Source organism: Danio rerio, chromosome 24 (genome assembly GCF_052040795.2).
Source record: "Danio rerio strain M-AB ecotype USA chromosome 24, GRCz13ab, whole genome shotgun sequence".
Classification (NCBI taxonomy): Eukaryota; Metazoa; Chordata; class Actinopteri; order Cypriniformes; family Danionidae; genus Danio; species Danio rerio.
Window position 1 is genome coordinate 4,302,501 of NC_141044.1, and position 20,960 is coordinate 4,323,460.

General features: G+C 37.9%; 1 protein-coding gene across 1 annotated transcript; it reads right to left on the reverse strand.

Moving 5' to 3' along the window:
- Positions 1–5,859: 5,859 nt before the first annotated feature.
- klf6a (Kruppel like factor 6a) lies at positions 5,860–13,267 on the reverse strand. Its single transcript, NM_201461.2, is given in 4 exon segments — positions 5,860–8,187; positions 10,198–10,321; positions 11,011–11,584; positions 12,934–13,267. Coding segments are annotated over 4 exon segments (852 nt in total). The 5' UTR covers positions 13,036–13,267; the 3' UTR covers positions 5,860–8,135.
- Positions 13,268–20,960: the final 7,693 nt, after the last annotated feature.

Below are 20,960 nucleotides of genomic sequence, written 5' to 3' on the forward strand. Positions count from 1 at the left end.
AGCAAAAGAAGATATTTTGAAGAATGCTGTTTGCTGGGACCCATTGACTTCCATAATAAGAAAAAAATGGGTGCCAGCAACAAGCATTCTTCAAAACATCTTCTTTTGTGTTCATTAGAAGACCTATCAGGTGAACTATTTAAAACATTTTATAAATATCATTTAAATATATACTCTCTCTTGTTTTCTTTCTGTGAAAAGCAAAAGTCGTATATGTTTGGAACCATGTAAGAGTGATGAAAATGATTTCTATTTTTGGGTGAACTAAGCTTGTAAGTGTCATTCCAAGCACACAGAAATGCACTTCTCCGTTATGTTTGAGTACCATACAAATACACATCGTGAAAAATTATGGGCTGTAAGAGCACTAAATGCACATTAACGTAGGACATGTGTCATATGCTAGTGTAATTTATCTGGATTTGGTAATCCTGGATTACAGGTCACCCCAGATGCTAAACGTGGGAAAGCACGAACACATAGCGACATCAAACATTTGCTTCTTGCAGCACGTTCCTCAAACTGCCCTTCTAATTTTATGGCCATTAAAGGCACATTAAACAATGCCGTGCATAAATATGGATCTTTTGACGCATTGATCTTCCCTTTTAAACGTCATAAAGCATGGACTGAGATCTTTCAGTTAAATTTAATGATGGATTTGGGGGCACTTGACCTTTAAAGGATTGATGTCGCTATGTGACTTTCCAAGGCTGCATATAATTGCTTCCACTTTAGGATCTGTCAGCTGCATACGGAATAATGAGGAAGCTTTCAGTGGAGCTCAGTGTTAGAGGCTTCAACATTAGCAATGCACTGAGAAACATGGAAAACTACTGCTGTATTATCAGAGGCGTAGCCATAATTGAGTTATGTAATGCGACAAGTTTTCCCACGATCTTCACCTTCGGCGAACTGGCGTGTTGTGAAACTTCTGCCTTTAATAAATTGAGATGTCTGGATAAAGCGACGAGTATAATGCAGTCCAAAGTCCACAAAGAAAGACTGGAATATTTATCTCTCTGCATAAACACGGACAGTTATTATAAAGATATATTAATGATTAAAGTCATTAATCAAAACAGAAATTTACAGATTTTAATCATAAGAACTCAAGTGAAGATTGTTTTTGCTGTTTGATCAAACTACTTATATAAAATGAGCTGAAACAACACAACTTTTGAGACTTTTTGGGGACAACTTAATTGTTTTATCTTCAATTTACTTCAATTTATTAACTTTTTAATAAGTATTTTTTTGTGGGTTTTACCTTTATTGATAGGACAGTTGAGATGTATAGAAAGGAAAGGGTGGGGAGCAGAGATAGGTGAAAGATTGGCAAAGGACCTCGAGCCAGGAATCAAACTCGGGTGCCTCGAGCACCTTGGTGAAATGTGCCAACGCATTATTTTTGCTGCTCGGTCAAACTACTTATTTAAAATGAGCTGAAACAGCAAGATTCTTGAGATTTATAGGGGGATGACCTAATTATTTTATGTTCAACCAACTTAAATTTGTAAAAAATAATTATTAAGTTGGGACAACATAAAGGAATTGTGTGGACACAGTTATTACTTCAGTTGAAACCAAAATGCTCTTTGGAATTTTATACAGTTATGTACAGTGGTGGGGAAGGTCACTTTAGAAAGTAATGCATTACAATATTGCGTTAAGGATACCGTTGAGTGATCGGCATGACCCACAGCGCCTGCCTTGCATGTAGTCATGCATTTATAGTTCTGCGTTCTGTTTGTGTAGCTCTGCAATAACACTTCTGAAATGCTAGCTGGCCGTAGGTTTTTATGTTCCTCTGTGTTGAGTTTCTTCACTGGCGTTTTGTTTTTTCTGAATGCTATTTTAATGTACAGGTAGCTAGTCCCGCTTAGTCAGAGGCGGGAACGCGCAACAACATTAATCAAAAGGTTAACACAAAACAATAGTTTCTATCTAGATCATCTTCACGAGACTCCACACTTGTAAACACTCACTCCAAGGAGTTCACACCCACACTGGTCACAGCTACCAAGCCGACCAATCACAGAGCTTGCGCTATGCGTCGTGGCAAAGCGTAGTTACATTTTTGAGAGGTGCGCATCAGCGTCGGCGTCAGCCAAGGTAAAAAGTAACTAGTTGTGTTTTGTAGTTACTTTTTATGGTAAGTAATGTGTTGTTACTTTTTAAATACTTTTGCGTTACTCTTTCTGATCTGGCTGAGGCTGGATCTCTTTCAGAACTTACATTTACCTTTAAAACAACACATAAAAATGAATGTAGGATAATATTATCTTCGAAGAAGTTCTTGACCCCTGAGCTACACATGCCGTACATGCAGACTAAAGAAAGTTTAAAGCAATGTGTTTGCTACTTTTGTACTTTTTGTCTTATTAAAGTAAAATGGCTGTCCATTCAGATAATCCTTTTTTCCTTTTCTTCAACGTGCTCATAATAATGAGAATATTTCCATTGCAGAAAAGTAAGGCTCTGCTGTCTTCATTTCTGTCTGTTCCTGCATTCCCTCACTGTGTACATGATTTAACGTGACTACATTCATTTTAATTCAGCAATTTTTAAAGCGAATTAACTAAGCTACATTTTTTTAACAAAGCTAAACATTTTTTTTAAATGAGCTCAAATATTATTACTTAATTTTGAAAAGTAATGCTTTACTTGTTACTTAGAAAAGTACTATTATTACATAACACGTGTTACTTGTTATAACCAACACTGTTTATATATAGTTTTTTTTTAATTTTGCACTAAAAAATCATGTAAATATTTCCCACTTACATATTTATCTATTTAAATCAGCATATATCACAATAGAGTACACAATGTTAAAAATGTTAATAAAATTAATATTACATTTATCTGTCTACTCTCCAATAAATGCATTAGTTAAATCCAGTTATTTTTATTATAAGTATTCATAATCCCAACATGATGTTTACAAGTAAACGCGAAAAAATGCACTTTTATAAAACATTTTGAAAGCAAACAAATCTTTGGCAAAACATTTGAGCGCTCCACCTGCCAGGAATCACCCAGGGCATGTTTCCCCCTTTAGCAATGCACAAAGGCGGCAATTTGCAATGTTTTTCTGTGAGAACACATTCGTCTATTTTGACAAGCTTGTGAAACGCCCCTCCAGTGGGTGTTGAGACCAGCTACTGCACAACAACATATAATGAGGGTGAGGAATCCATGAACATCGCCGTTGCTCTGCTAATGCACGTAATTGGCTTTCATTGATATATTTACCATCTAAGCGGATATCATATGATGAGTTACAATTAGACAGTCGTTCTGAAAGATACACCATGTTTTAGAGAGCTGTTTGTTTACATTAAAGACTTGATTCTTAAGGAGAATATTGTTAACATTTTCCTGCTGAAAAAAAACAGCTTAAACCAGCCTATAGTTTGGTTGGCCGGTTTTAGCTGGTTGCCCAGCCTGGTTATACAGGGGTTTTGGCCATTTCCAGCTTGGTCTTAGCTGGTCAGGATGGGAAATGACCTGCTAAAACTAGCCAAAACCAGCTTGACCAGCCTGGTTTAAGCTTAACATAGCTGGTTTTGGCTGGAACCCTAACTGATCATCTAGCCTGACCAGCTAAGACCAGGCTGGAAATGTCTGAAACCAGATTCGACATAGCCAAACCCTCTCTAAAACTAGGCTAGTTGAGCAGCCAATCAGCCTAGACTGTTTTTTAGCCATTTTTTTTTGCATAAACGCTAATGCTACAATGTTAGCATGCTGCTACGGCTAACAGTGATAACTATTATGATAAAGATATAGTTCTCACACCAATATTAATAGACACAAGTGGTATTTTACTATTGAAATCACATTTTAGCTGATGTATGATCACTGACAGCCAATCAGAATTTCTCTAGCTTTCTAGTGCTCAAGCATTTAAAGTGACAGACTTCAGTACAAGCGTGGATGCTAATAGATATTAGCATAGTATAGTTTTTGGTGTGAATGAGCTTTCAGTCCAATTTGCTGTTAAAGTGTTAAGTGTTGGGTTACTAGTTCAAGCAGAAAAAGATCTTATTCAGCCATCAATGATCAGGATCCTGTATATCAATGTTTCTCAACCACGTTCCTGGAGGACCAGAAACACTGCATGTTTTGGATGTCTCCTTTGTCTATCAAACCCATATCAGGTCTTCCGGTCTCTGCTAATGCATTTATGATCAGAATCAGGTATATTTGGTTTAAGGAGACATGAATAATGTGCAGAGCTGTGGTCCTCCAGGAACGTGGTTTTGAAGGTTGTTTAAATGGGGATTTAAAGTGTGAGTTTTTTGTTCTGTTGACCATTAAAGGTGGTATTTTGAAGAATGCTGGTTGCTGGGACCCATCGACTTCCATAGTAGGATAAAAATAAATTAATACTATAGAAGTCAATGGCAATCAGCGACCAAAATCGTTTGTGTTCAACAGCAGAAAGAAACTCTCAAATCAATTTTGAACAAGTAAAGGTGCACGGTGTGTAAACGAAGGCTTTAAGGCACTTTCACTGACTAGTACATTTTAAATCTGACTTTAATCCAAACCAATGTTTGATTACCGAAGTTTAATAGATGGCAGAGCTGTAAGCATAGTGTAGTTGTAATTGAGGAGAATGTTCCCTACATAAACGTTAATGCTACACAGGATAAAGATATAGTTCTGAAGATGTTTGCACACCACAGCTATAATAATAAAGACACAAATGGAATGAAACCATTGAAATCTCTTTTTTTTAGTTAATGAACGATCAACGACTTCCAATCATAATCCGTCTAGCTTTATTATAGCATTTAAAGCACAAGTGTGGATGCTAATAGTTATCTTTTTTTGTGTGTGAGAAAGAGCTAATAGTCAAATTAGTTGGTAAAGTGTTGTAAGTGGTTACAAGTTCAAGCCAAAATGTTCTTTACCTCAATCATATTCAGCTTTTATGGATCAGGATCCATGACTGTTAAAGGGAAAGTTCACCACAAATATATAAAAGTTACTTCAGTATTTACTCTCTGTGGTGGGATTATGAAGTTTGAGTTTTTTTTTCGTTCTGTTGATGCTAAAAGATTTCTTGTTGCTGGGAGCTATCAATTTTATAATCAAATCTATGGAAGTCTATGGGTATCAGCTACAAAAAAATATCTTATTTTGTGTTTAAAAGCAGAAAGAAACTCTCAAATCAAATTTGAACAAGTGAAGGTTGGGTAAACGATGGCTTTAAGGCACTTTCACCAACAAGTACATTTTAAATCTGACTATAATCCAAACCAATGTTTGATTACCAAAGCTTAATAGATTGGTAAAGTGTTGGGTTATAAGTTCAAGCCAAAGCGATCTTTATCTCAATCATATTCAGCTGTTATGGACCAGGATCCAGGATTGTTAAAAGGATAGTTCACCCCAAATAAATTAAAGTTACTTCAGTATTTATTCTCTATAATGGGATTATAAAGTTTGAGTTTTTTGTTCTGTTGATGGTAAAACATTTCTGGGAGCTATCAGTTTTCATAGAAGGGAAAAATAATAACAAATACTATGGAAGTCAATGTGTATCAGCTACAAAAATATCTCATTTTGTGTTCAACAGAAGAGAGAAACTCTCAAATCAATTTTGAATAAGGTAAAGGTTGGTTAAGTGATGGCTTTAAGGCACTTTCACCAACTAGTAAAATTTAGATCTGACAATAAATCCAAACCAATGTTTGGTTACCAATGTTTAATACATGGCAGTGTTGTAAGAATAGTGTAATAATGTAGTTGTAATAGTGAAGAGTCATCTATAAAATCACAAACTGAGAGCTGATCTAGCAAAACACGAACGAAATAAAGTGAAGCAAAACAACAAATCAAACGTTTGGTTTTTCCGATAAGAATTTCTTATTATTCCAATAAAAAATACATTCATACAGAAATATAACAATTTTGCAAAACAATTTCAAATAAAATTCATATAAAGCAAAAACAAATAAAAATCTTAGAAAATGTTTTTTTTTTTTCTAACTTTTCTGGTTTTTATTCTTTTGTACAAATATTCTCTAGACAAGAGGGGTTCATGAGAGAAAAGATACGTGATAGAAAGTGTTGGTTGAAGCAAGCAAATGAGAAACTTGATTAAGGCTCCATTACCACTTGACTAATATCGGCCACTGTTGGAAAGACAATGTTCTTTGCCCACAAAACCCTGGCTGGTCTGATTAAAATGGCAGCACAGAAGCTGCTTCAAGTTACTTTTCAAACAATCCGTTTCCACGTAGCTGCTCGACATGCAACAGTGTCAAACCTCCATCGGCGCTAAAAAAAAAAGCGCAAATAATTCAAGCATACAACTATGTACAATAACTTTAAGTCAATCGTTTGGTCCCTGAAAACATTAGAGTTTACCATTCAGATTGCAAAAGAAACGCACACAGCCAAGCAGATGCGCCGTTCGACTTCCATTGTAAAATGTTGAAGAGAGAAGCGATATATCTTTATCTTTCTGGATGGCTGTGCACTGTTTCCACAATACTGTCGCTGGACTAAAACAACGGCATCCAGACAGGTCAATATCGAACTGCCAGAGTCAGCAGTCTGTAGCAGGCAGGGCCTTCAGCAATTCATTACAGAGAGGCAGTACAAGGCAAGGCCTGTCTGACTGGAGCTTGTTAATTACAATAAATCTTTAGGCTTTTTTTCTTCATTCTTGGTTACAGGGGATGGGGGTCAGAAGGGGGGGGGGGGGGTTGGCATTCCACAAGCCTTGTGTTATACAACAGCCTGTTTTTGCACTTTAAGAGCTTACACACACACACCTACACAGATAAAGATCTTGCGTCCAAAGCGTATTCAAAAAGGTCGCTCGGTAGATACCAAACCCCTAAGTGCTCTACATTGCAGAGTTGAGAAATGTGAGGGTAAAAGAATGATAATGGCATGCTCACGAACCACAATATATTACGTATCTACAAGGGCTTGCTTACAGTGGCCTCAAAAACGGGACAAGGTGCACAATCAGGTGAAACAGAGCCTTAATAAAGCTTGTTTTGTTTTTAAAAGACATTTTGCGACCACCCAAATGGAAAGGTCACTTGCATAAGGCACCATTAAGGTCAACAGTGCATTAACAACAGGTCAAATGGAGATAGAAAGAGCGAATTTAGTCCTCAAGATGAAATGAGTACAAGTCTTGTATGTATCAAGTGGTCCCCCCTCATTGGAAAGAAATGGGGTGGGAATTTAGGGTGAAGAATGATTAATGCGTTTATGTACAATATTGTAACATTTAACCAATTGTACTTAGCTGCGCTTTATTGGAATCTATTTGCAGTCCCAATTACAAAAAGAAAAAGAAAAGAAAAAGAAACAAACCCCAATACCATGCAACACCTGTTTATGATAGTGAAGTTATAATTGTGTTACATCTTCTAAGCACACAGCTTATACAACGGACTACAAATGAGCTTTTGTAGCCTGTCAAAATAACAAGCTACCGAACACATTGCACATTTAGTAGCTGCACCGAACACCAAAAAAGCCACTTTCATTCAGGACCGAGTTTCCGCCTCCCCCTTTTTAAATGGGGTGAAACCCTGGCCGCTTGGGGCCCCCCCTTGGAATTCTTGCGACACAGAGCCCAGGGGCGTCTGGCAGGAGTCCTCAGTCTCACGGCTTCCTTGCATACCATGTGGAAACAAAAACGGAACTTGTTTCCCGACACCATTCAGCCCACAGCGATACACTGGTACCCCCCTCCCACCCTTCTCCGCACACGGGACATTCATCCGCTCACGTCAAACAGGCTTTCGTTAGGATTCGATTTAAAAAGTACCAGTGTATAGTCCAGGAGTTCATCATGCACCATACAACACACCATTCACTCGCTCTGTTTTTTGTTTTTTGTTTTACATTTTTTTAAAATAAATCATCCTGTCTTCCATTCTTCATTCGTGATTTTGTCCCTTCCTTTTTTGATTTTGTTCATTTCAACAACCAGTCAGTCCGCCTTTATCCCGGGGCTCACGGAGGCACAGGATATGGTGCAAAATGGCATGCTTTGGCTGGAACACGCTCCCCCTATTTCTTTGCAGGGCCAGGTCAACCAGGAAGCTGGTCAGGACACAACACATCCCCAGCGTGAAGCTACGGCCCGCTCAGAGGTGCCTCTTCATGTGCAGGGCCAGGTGGTCCGACCTAGAGAAACACCTGGAGAAAGAAAGGGTGAAAAACAAGGTCAGGCAGGGGCCACTGGAGCCATAAAGAGTGATCAAAGGTTGAGATCTGTGCATTGCATCACTGATGAGGCACCTAGTGGCCCTCGAGGGGAACTCGTGAAACAGGAATAGGTGCTATGAAGGATAATGAAAGGAATAGTTGGTTTCAGGTAGGACAAGAGGGGATTTTCAGTTTTCCGACATATTCATGACATAAAACTTGGTGGAAATGGATTGGAAATTAAAAATGATGTGTAATGAATCGCATGCTATTGCAATTATCAGTTTATAGTGGTCACAAAGTGACATTACAAGGAAACACTTTTATTTTGATGGTCTATTTGAGTATTAGTAGACTGTCTGCTTAATGTCTGCTGATACTGCTCCTTCAACAGACATTTAACTGACTATAAGATACTTTGCAAATGTAAGTCAACTTACACTAACCCTAACCCCAACCTAACAGCCTACTTATAATCTAATGAGAATTAGTTGGCATGTAGATGCTATGTAACTTAAATTCAACAATAGGACGATCAAAATAAAGTGTGACCCAGTTCAAGTTTCCAAATGTTGCTATTAATATTATAAAAGCAAAATCAATGAAGCTTCCATTTTTAAGCATATGCTAATTTGATTTATTTTAATCTAAATATTGTGTTGATATTTTTGTGACGTTCACTGTATAAAGTCACACACACACTATGTATACTGCAGTTATTTTTTTATACAAAAACAGAAGCGGACAGAATTGAAGAGCTTCCATTGAAGAACGAAAACCCACAGCGGTCACTGAAATGACTTGAAACTGAAAAAAGTGATGATTATTGAAAAATGACGAATGAAAATCAGATATTGCTTTCGATTTGGGTTTTAACAGAAGCATTAAAAAGGGAAATGAAACTGGCCTGGACAAAAAAAAACAAGGGTATTTTGTCCACCTCTGTACGTGAAATACAAGCAGGGTTCTACAGGTTTCATCAAGTCAAATTTAAGACTTCTAAGACCTTTTTAAAACCATTATAAATGAAATTTCAGACTTTCACAAGGCTAAACACTAAGAATGGCTCAGTTAAAACATTAAAAAACATTCAAATAAAATGTTATTGCAAGAAAGATAATTAAACCACATGTTTATAGAAATATAAATGGAGTTGGAAATAGAGTTAATTAAACATATGCTGTTGGTGGTTCATTCCGCTGTGGCGACCTCTGATTAATAAAGGGACTGAGACGAAAAGAAAATGAGTTATTAAATAAAACTTTGCTAATTTTGTTAAGATGGAACGATAATGATTGAACGGGTGTTAGGCCAATTGGGTAGATTTATATGGACATAGGAAACTTAAGACCTGTTTAAAACTATTTAAGACTTTATAAGGCCTAAAATCTAGATTTTAAAATGTAAGACTTTTTAAGATCCCACTAATACCCTGTACAAGTTTCAATAAGCGGAGTGTTTCCAACAAAACTAATTGTTAAACTGAGAATACCCTTATTAGTAGTCCTATTGCAAAAGTGTGTTGAGCTTGCACAGATTTCGTGTGGGCCTCGACATGAGGAAAGACTTGATCAAATGGTTTGTTTTAAAGGAGAACTTTGCAGTAACCACGGAAACAAAACTCCAAAAAGGGAAGTCGAACAAACAATGGCGTTCAAAGCGCAAATCTCTCAGGGAGGGAAATGATTAACAGAGGAAGTGATGACAAACAGGAGAGCCGCGTGAGGTTGTAAAAAGCGGAGGATATCAATAAAGTATTGCGACAGTGTGACTATTGCGCGCTCAAGCATTTAATGCGATTAGGTAATTAAGTGATAAAATCCAAACATAATGGGGCGACTCCCATCGATGAAGCGATTAAAAAAAAAAGAATCAATGGCGAATGCAGAATCAGCCGCATTTCACTGATGCACGCATCAAAGGATCAGGCATGCGGTGAGAAAGACAGACGGGCTTTGATGACTGTCACAGGCAGAGATAGCGAGACAGAACTCAACGTACCTGTCACAGTGACTGCATTTAAATGGCTTTGCACCAGTGTGCTTCCTGAAGTGTCGGGTTAGCTCATCGCTCCTTGCAAAGCGCCACTCGCAGCCTTCCCATGAACACCTGTACGGCTTCTCACCTGTAAACAAAAACACCTTTCAGTACACTTCGGCAGGGAAACATTCAGCAGTCTGAAAGAAATGTGTGCAGTGATGCTCTCGAAAATGCATCAGTATACAGGACGCATGTTTATGGATCAGGTCAGGCAAGACGAGTCTTAACTTTAATAAGATACCTCAAGCTCTCAAGGATTGCGGGAATATGCCAATAGTCTGCCTCTGTGCTGTGTGTGCATAAACAGTATGCAGAACAATGCACGTCACACGGAGCCTGTGTTGAATGCGACGGGGCCCTTTAAAAAGGGGCCACCCAGATCCCCATTCAAAAGCTTGGTTCTTTCCCATGACGAAACCAAAACTGTTTTGGTAGAGCAGGTTGTTTTCACCCTGGCTGGTTTTTGTCCCCTCCCCCATCCGATCCCCCCTCCTTCGGCCACATTCCAAACAGATTAGGTCACCGTTTAGGCGTGCAGTCATGCGAGGCAAATATTCACAGAGTGACATTAGCCTTGCAGCTGAGAACAGCCTGTGTGAACTCAACTCCATTACACAACTTTGCAGGAGACGTGAAACCTCAGTAAAGTGTGAATGGTTCTGCTTTTCGATTTCTTTTTTTGCTTACTTTGACAGGATGTCAAATATACAGCGCACAACTTATGAATAAGCAACTTTTTTGTGTGTGTTTTGAAAAGTTATAGCAATGTCTAACCTGTGTGAGTCCGCTGATGTGCTTTTAAGTGAGAACTTTTTGTGTAAACCTTCCGGCAGCCGTTGAAATGACACCTGTGCACTCTCCTCCTGCCGTCTGGAGACGCGTCCCCTCCAGTGGTAGTCTTATCCAAGGCCTTCCCCAGCCCGTTTTGCCTGATCTTCACTGGGATGTGCAAGTCAGTCTGTGTGGAGCCCCACACCTGCGGGACGCCAGGCTCTTGGGGCATTTCTGGGGAGGACGGAGGTGTGCTGATGATAGAGGAACTCAAGTGATGTGCTGACTCCGTCAGAACTGAGCCCAGCGGGTTGGAGGTAAAGATGTGAGTGGGAGAGAGCTCCTCCGAGCTGTCAGACGCCTCGCTGCTGGCATCCGAATTCATGCTGTTGGTTTCCAATATTTGGCAGTCCTGATTGTCGTCCTCCTTGACGCTGGGAAGGCTGCCGTTCCCATCGCCCTTATCTCCACAAGCCAAGATGAGCTTGCTCCAAAGATCCTCCTGGCCCTCAAACTTGAGGTCAGACGCAGAGACGTAAGGCTCGCTCTGCAAATATCTCTCCAGCTCCAAACATGTCTGATTCGAAACAGGAAAAAAAACACAATTTTAGCATGCGGGTTTCCTTTCACAGCTGACTGCTAAGGGTTAATTTGGGTTAACCACAAGCCATCATGAACTTTAACACATTGCCAGCGTAGATAGGTAAAACATTACAAAATATGTAACAGTTATTCTCGACAATAATATGGATTTGAGAGCTGCATATTGTCTTTGTGAAACAGTTATCCTCTAGTGAGTCATGCAGACATTTCAGAGTCCTTTTAAGGAAGCCACAGAACTTCCTCGGTCGAGTTTCCTCATTCAAACAGCCTGACGTCCATCAGCTACATCTGGACGCGTTTTAAACTCATTTTAACGCGTGGTATGTGTGAACGCAGATCGTTTCAGTTCAGAAGTGGTTCGATAAACGCTTCAAACTGCGTTTTCAACTCGATATGAGCGATTAGTTGAGCTTTTTAGCTGCGCATATAAAAAAAAATATATTAATAATAATAAAACACGATATCTATGTGCGAAATATGGCCTGGAGCCTATCAAGCAATCGACTCTACAGCTTCTCCATCAGGTATAGTGTTTGTTTCAGAATGATTTAGTGTTTAATATTTACGAAATGTCAGGCAGACTGACAGATCAGTCACCATTCAGTTTCGTTGAATGTACTGGAAGTGAATGGCGACTGAGGCTGTCAGTCACTAACGTCGTGCTTGACACCTCGTATTATTTCCACCAAATAAATACTCATGCCATTTTAAAACAACATAATGGCGAGTAAGCGACGACAGAGTCTTAACTATAATTTCAGCACTCTCTGCTGGGAAACGTGTTTAAATGCCATGAGATACGCTCTTATGGCTCCATGCCAGAATCCCCCAAAAGCCGGAGGGGAAACTACCTGGCTCAATTTCAGGAGAAACATTCATATGATCGTGCCAAAAATACTGCAACAGTTCCATCACAAGTATATCACTATCAAGCAGAATAACCAGCTATGGGAGTTAATAAGCACCTCCTATAAACCCCGTTATGTGACACAACATGTGCTGAAGACTGTCAAATCAAACCAATCTATGTTTGAGTAAGAAAATGAGCCAAGTGTTTATATTTTACTTAGTCCACTTGCTCGTTAGTCTATTCTGTGCACTAAAAAGTACACTAACACAGACGCACGCATAGACTCCACTGACTGACAGCAGTGACCGCGCTACAATGTATCCGCGTAAATACGTCATTTAAACTGTTACAGCGCCGCGCGGATGCTAAATAACTCTGTTTCCTGTTTAAAAGCAACAAAGTCGAACCACTAGCTCTCCCTTAACCAAACACAGCAAAAGTTTCATCCAAAAATCACTTTAAAAATCAGTTACCTGTTGCCAGTATTCTTCAAGCGATGGCAATGCAGAGAAATAGCCAGTGTCGTGGACGATCTGAAGTTCCTGAAAAATGCTGCACATTGGTAGAACATCCATTGCAATCCCGAGTATCAAGACCAAAAAAATAGATATATGTATCTTGCTGAATCAAGATAAAGTGTGACGAGCAAACAAAGCAAGCGTCCTCTTCGTGCAATAGCAACGCGGTGCAGCCGTCGCTTTGCTCGGAGTCCGCTAGTCCGTCTGTTGAGATCTCTCTATATTTGCAAACACTGAACTCACGCACAGCGCTGCGCTCTGTCAACTTCCCCTGTTCAAACCTCGCAGCCTGCCTACCCCCTCGTGACAGCGTGACGGTGCCTCTACGCGCGACCAATCGCAGGCCCCCAGCTTGCGCGGGTGCATATGATATCACTTTAAGCCAATGAGAGACGATTATGGAAATAGGGGCCTCCTTCTGGCGCTTCGATTGGGCAATTCAACTGGACGGGCCTGCGCGCTGATTGGACGGTATTTTTAGAAACATATATAAAGGCTCTGCGCTCAAACCTCTCAGTTCTGTTTCTTGACAACGGAGTGTGGCGCGTGCATCGGTTTGGCCAGAGCGAGCGCTGTGTGCAATCGGCGGATTCTCCAGGAGAACTGTGGTGTTGAAATACACTCATTTTTTTTCCATTTAGCTTGTGTTTATCTCCCCAGAGTAACTCCTGCTAACACAAACATGGCTTTGGAGAAATTCCGAGCAATTTCTGAATGCCAAATATAAAGTGTCATTATTTTTTTTGACAGATATTAGTTAATATGCAATGCAATATCATGTTTCTGTGCGTTTTGTGAACAGGAAAAGTATTGCTAAACTTCGAGGGGGATCTCAAAGTGTAACCTATAAGATTTGTACACTTGTCAGTCTTTAAATTGGGATGAACTGACTTTGTAATAACTTTATTGCAGCTTTCACACTCATATTATTAAACATTTAACAACATTAGTAGACCATTTAAACGTATTATGATCCCATATGTCCATTACATAATGCTTGATCATTTACAGTTCACCGGTGGGAGAATTTGGGAAAGTCCCTAACAGTGTCAAATTTATTTATTGTCTTTGTCTGCTGCCTCAGGATAGAGAATATTACTCAGGATATTACTCAAAAGAGTATTGGGGACATTCCATCAGAAACATACATTATCTGTCCCTGAAGTAAAACATAAATACAGTGAATAAAAACTTTCATCCCCAAATTAAAATGATGGTTGATTTCTGTGAGTTGTTCTGTAAATAAATATGCAGGGGCGGATTTAACCGATAAGCAAGACAATCTTGGCCCCCAAAATCTGAGGGCCCCCAAATAAAAACATAGAAGTATAAATGACTCCTGTAAAATTATATATAACATTGTTTTATATCATATTTTGTACAGTGAGGTTTCCACACCTTCAGTCATGGACTAGTCTAGCAGTTAAATCAGGCAAAGAAATGTGCTTTACATGTTAATATTATTTTGCATTAAGATAAAATGTAAAAAAGGAGATCAAATAATACAGTAAAAAAATGATAAAATGATAAAAAATGTAAGCACAAAAGCTGCATATTAAAACTTTTGGGTCGTTAAATTGGATGAACTGACTTTGTAATATCTGTATTGCAGCCTTCACACCCCTATTAATATTAACCATTCAAAAGTAGTAGACCATTTAAATGTATTATGTTCCCAAAGCATATTGCATATTCATTACATAATGCTTGATCATTTACATTTCACAGGTAAGAGGATTTAGGAAAGTTCTTAAAAGTGTCAAATTAATATATTGTCTTTGTCTGCTGGCTCTGACAAGTGATCAGTAATCTTCCTGTTGTCATAAATAAACTGAGAATATTGATCAATAAAGTATTAATCTATCTGTCTGTCTGTCCGTCCAAACACCCACCCACCCACCCACCCACCCACCCACCCACCCACCCACCCACCCATCCATCCATCCATCCATCCATCCATCCATCCATCCATCCATCCATCCATCCATCCATCCATCCATCCATCCATCCATCCATCCATCCATCCATCCATCCATCCATCTATCTATCTATCTATCTATCTATCTATCTATCTATCTATCTATCTATCTATCTATCTATCTATCTATCTATCTATCTATCTATCTATATAAACAGCACCTTTAAACATTTTATTAACTTACATTATAAGATGCTAGCATAACATCTAGCATGTTACTAAATCCTCCAAACAAAATTACTGAATAATTTGTAATCTTGTTTTACTTAACAATAACGTTCTAGAACATTACCTTTCCAGAAGAAGGTAGATACAATAAAAGAATGTGTGTGCATACAACAAAATGTTAAATGTTTATAATATATATATATATTAGGGCTCCATGACATTGAAAAAAATGTAACATTTTGATATTTTTATATTCTGCGATATATATTGCGATATGAATACGATTCCACCAGATGACTTGAATACCTCTATTAAGAAAGAATTGATCATTTCAGATTGATTGGGATGATTCTATAGGTAAGTGCAACTGCATATATTCTAATAAACAATCAATAAACACAATAAAAAACAGATACAATTAAATAAACAGTGATTTGCAGTATTCAGGTACAGTATAATATAAACAATTCAAATTAATCGTTGTTAAAGTTACAGATGGTACAATTTCTTACACCTGAATGTTATTAAAAATCCTTATAGAGTCACAGGTCTCAAAAACAAATGCGGAGGATAAATTATAATACAAAATTAACATTGCATATCCTGTGTTATGACTATTGCGAATGATCACATTGCAATATCCATGCTGAAATAATATATTGTGCAGCAGCCCTACACGTGCAGGGTTTTAAATTTATTTTCTTTCATTTATTTTCATCTGAATGGAGATTATTTTAACAATGTTGCCACCTCTATCCAGAAAAAACAAAAACTGAAAAACCTTTTTAAAATGCCAAGGTTTAACATTTCCATCTGTAAGCAGATTGTTGTAACCTAAAGTTTCATCTTAACGTGTTTAAATTATGTATCACAATATTTCCACATTCTGGCTCCAATGTGTCAGAGGCTAAAAGAAACAGATCGCTCTTTCCAGGTATATTTATATATAATTACAGTTATATCTGAGTTAAGTTTGTTTCTACTCTCCATTTGTAGTGGGAGGATAGATTGAATAATCAAATGAGCAAAACTCTTTATGTAGAAAACACTTAGGTTGCTATAGCAGCAGATAAAAGAGTGAAATGTGGCTGGACTGCATGGCGCATGACTCACTTTGGTCAATGCAGCCTAGTGAGGACAGCACTGCCCAGTTGACTTGTGGCCACTCTTTATAGACTGATTCTGTCTGTTTAGATGGTTGGCTTTCTGATTTATTTATTGCAATGGTTTTAAGTTCAAAAACACTTATTTTGAGTCAGTCTGTGCTTTAAAAGCATTCAATATGTAGAAGACAATGCAATACTGTCATACATCACACTGCACAGAACAGAAAAATAACATTCAGTGGAAAAAAGGAGAAAAAAGATGGTCATTTTATGACCTCACTATACTGTTTTGTGTAAAATACATTTGATATTATGTTTATCTGTTTGTTTGGGTGGTTGACTTTCTGATTTAAACATTGCAATGATTTCCAGTTTTAAAAACACTTATTTAGAGTAAATCTGTGCTCCAATTTGTAGAAGATAATGCAATACTGCTGAACATCCAGCTGCACAGTATACATATATTGTGGAAAAATATTCAGTGAAAAAAAAGAAAAAAAAACTAGTAATTTTATGACCTCAGCATATGGTTTTGTGTAAAATACATTTGATTTTACGTTCAAATAACGAGAAGAAAGGAAAATGAATTGCAGCTTATGGGGCATTTACAAAGCATCAAAGTATCAAGTATTTTCGCTGTTCATTTACATAACCATAGCGTTTTGGGAGCCTGAAAAAAATAAATTTTTTTTTTGGAAAATTTAAGCCTACATTGAATGTCTGCATAATCTACAAAAACACGGTGAAAACTGTGACGTCATACATGTTATAACTGTTAATAATTTACTAAGAAAACAACAATGGCAGATTACAAGATTGTAGTTATGGGACAATGAAACTTTTCAATCAACCTAGAATTGTGTAAATGCAACAAATACTCAAGCTAAATATATATATATATATATAAATATAAATATATTAGGGATGTTCCGATCGATCTGCCAGAGTTCGGTATCGGCTGATAATCACACGCAAGCATCGCAAGCATTTGTTTATGAGTTCAAAACCTGGGTTATACATCCAACACGTGAGCAATGTTTCCAAATTGCATTGTCATTAATTTTTCTAACCTTTTGTTTCTACCTGTTTTATCTATTATATTTTTGTAAAGCTCCTTCTGACCAATACATGTATGCAACATCCTTAATTTATTCTCTTAGGTAAGGCGAGATCTCATACATAGAGGGAAAAAATCTGCTTGTGCAATGGCGAAGTTATATAAAGCTTGAAGCATCAGAATCGGACCTCAAAATGACAAGGAACTGGTACTCAGTATCAGCTGCAAAAATCCTGTTCGGAGCTCCACTAAATATACATATAAACCCAATTCAAGTGTTAAACTGAAAGTATAACCCTATCAGATGCACTTAACTTATCATCTAATATCATTTAACATTTAGTAAACATTAAATGTCTTCATAATATGCATTACAAATGTCTTATTAAAACTCGTAAAACTGATCCGAGATCAGGTAAAAACTATGAAACCTGTTGAGTGATTCGCAACTGGGGGGCGATCTAGACAGAAAACAGAAGAACCATTGAATTTTCGAAACAGTAACAGCATCATGAAGCCTGTTTACTGTTTATTTGGTACGTGCTCAGAACCACTGATTTGAAATTACATTAGCAACAACTGGCATGGCATGCGTACAATAATTTTAGTTATTTTGCAGAAGCATGTGAATGGGGGTTGCTTTGACACTGTTGTCTTCTGAATGTGAAAGTTTTCATAAACGCAAAGGACAACGTTAGTACATAGTTGTCATGAAACTTACCCTGATGCAACTTCTGGTTCATTCATTATCCCTGAAAAATGAAGGGAGTTGAACAAATTGAATTTTGGCAAGCAATATCTTGTTCAGTGTGTTTTATAAATTACTCCATATTGTGCAACTCCATAAGAGTATAGCATGACATTCCAAACATGAAGATTTTACTGTGGTATCATTTATTTAGTAATCTTTCACAGTCTCACATGCTCAAAAAGAACTGAAAACAATCAAATATCTTCATACAACGGTGTAATCTATGTTAAAGAGATGTAAAAGTGTTTCAGCTGCTTGATTTGTTCATGAAACAACCGATTTAGCCTGTGTGGAGTCTATCGTCTGTCTCTTTTAGCGATGGCGAATCACCTACTCTCAAAGTAATCACTTAATCCTCTGGAATGGCTTCTAAATTGAGAGATACCACTTTTATCACTCCCATAAGACATGCGGGTAAAGTTAATTTACACGCCTATCTGGCCTCCCGTTCAGTTCAGTGGAGATGTAACAAACAACATTTCCAGAACAGAGTGCCTTTGTCCAGCGCCACAGTATAGTCTGGTGCTAACCTCTGAAGAACTGAGTCCCTATTGTAGCTCTCAGCTGGGGCCATATTTGTAACTCGTAGCATCTGATTCAGTCATATGGTGGTGTCTTCGGCGCTGCAGAGCCCTGGCCATGATAGTCATTTCAAGGAATTTTTTTGAGCTGCTTGTCATAGGGGAAGTGGTGCAACTGTTAATCATTGGCAAAGGTCAGACATTCTGGACAATGGCTTTGTCCGGCGTGCTTTTGAACTGAAAGAGTGCCATTGAGGACAGTCTGTCACTCTGGACCTCAGCGTCTGTCCTTTTAAACCCATTGAAATTGAACTACAACAGAGTTTCAGTTAATGTCACACTTTACACAATCACGCTTTAAGCCGATCTGAGCATTTGTGCTGTCATAACTGAGGCTGTATCCGAAATCGCCCCTCGTGTAGTTAATTCAAAGTCAGATGTAGTACCTACTCAAGAAGTAGGCGCCTAGAAAACAGCTAGAAAAACAGCTAGAAAATCCCCATAATGCACTGAGAAAGTTAGCGCCAAATGAATTTCCGCATCTGACCACAAGATGGAAACTAAACCGCAATCGCTTCAGTGAAAGTTTCCGATGAAACACATGATTTAATTAAAGTAACATTTGTAGATTTCCCAATGCTGGTTTGCAGCTGGAAGGGCATCCGCTGTGTAAAACATATGCTAGATAAGTTGGTGATTCATTCCACTGTGGTGACCGCTGATAAATAAAGGGACTAAGCCGAAGGAAAATGAATTAATAATTGAACGTTTGGGGACATGATAGAAATCACAAGTCTTTATTTCATTACTAATAGACAGCTCGCTAAGTTCTAAATAACTGTAAGTGCATCCCGAATCGCATACTAATGCACTATTTTATGCCTATTTGTAGTGCATTCATACTTTTATTCTAAAAAGAGTGCACTTTATAAACCCAGATGGTGCACTTATTCAACTGTGAACATGAACTCTTTTCACATTTCCGGGTTTCTCGGTAGTGGAAGTTGTCATAGTTGGGTAAACTTAGTGTGCAGTGAATGGGAGAGTACAACAAATAATTTTTTACAATCCTATTTGCTGAAATAATAAAAGAAAAACTCCATGATGTTGTTATCAAGATATTCAGAAAAAAGGTTAAAAAAAAAAAAAAAAAATAGTGTGAGACTGATAACGGCAGCCAGAAGGGTTGGGTTGATAGACAATGCCAACGTCTATTGGCAATGACCGATAGACATCACAATGGTGAGCCAGCATCGTGATCCTCCACCCTGTCGCAGCAGCAACCCGCTCAAAAAAAAATAAACACTCCAGCCCGGTTTACACAAATACGTCTTAACTTTAAAATGATCCATGTTCACACTGGCATTTCAGCTAACATTTCTGAAAAGCCCTCCTTCCACATTATACTGCTGAAAAGGCACATCATGTGCCAACACAACCACACACACACACAGAGGCATGCGCTGCACGTCTGAGCTCCAGCAGTCAGCGGGTGCGTTGAGCACAAAACTGCAGAGAGCAGTGCACGTTGGACAGTTTTTCAAGGATGTAGCACTGGATGGCGTCTCACAACAGTTGTTAAACATTTATTATTAATAATGAATTATTTAATTCATCTTGTCTCTAACAACTGTTCTGTCTTTTGAATCTATCAGGCAACGTGTCACAGCATCAGTAAACTGCTTTAATCTTTCGCTTTCACGCTTGTACTTAGTCATTTTAGTGTAAACCTCAGATACTGTTGGCTGGTTCCTGTTGTTTGTGCACCTTTTTATCAACCAAATTTGTCGACGCTATTATAACGACACAGATCACTCTGCCTATTCATGCCAGAGTCCCGCGGAAAAAGTGACTGACAGGTGGTAATTTGTGAGTAACTTATTTTTATTTATTTATGATTTGGTTAAGGGTAAAACAAAGACCATGCTAGTTTAAACGGTAAGCTACAAATAATCAATTCATTATAAATGAAATAACTATTCATAAATAATTCATTCACTGCTGCCTACGATAAAGATGTCATCGTCCATTAATATGTTTCACGTTAGACATCGTATGATGTAAAATGGGTTGACATCGCCCAACCCTAGTAGCCAGAAGAGAAGACAACATCAAATTTACTAGCCTGTCCCTCAAGCGTTAATTCTTTTTTTGTAATTTGATGCAAAGATGATGTATTACAAATGTAAATACATATGAATGTTCATACATAAAAAAAAAAAAAAAAAATATATATATATATATATATATATATATATATATATATATATATATATATTTTAATATTTTTGGATAGGATTAAAGATTATGATAGCCGTTAAAAGCATCAACATTCTCTTACGTGAGTGATTATGCCACTTCCCAATGGTGAATGGGGTTATACTCATGGGGTCAAACATCG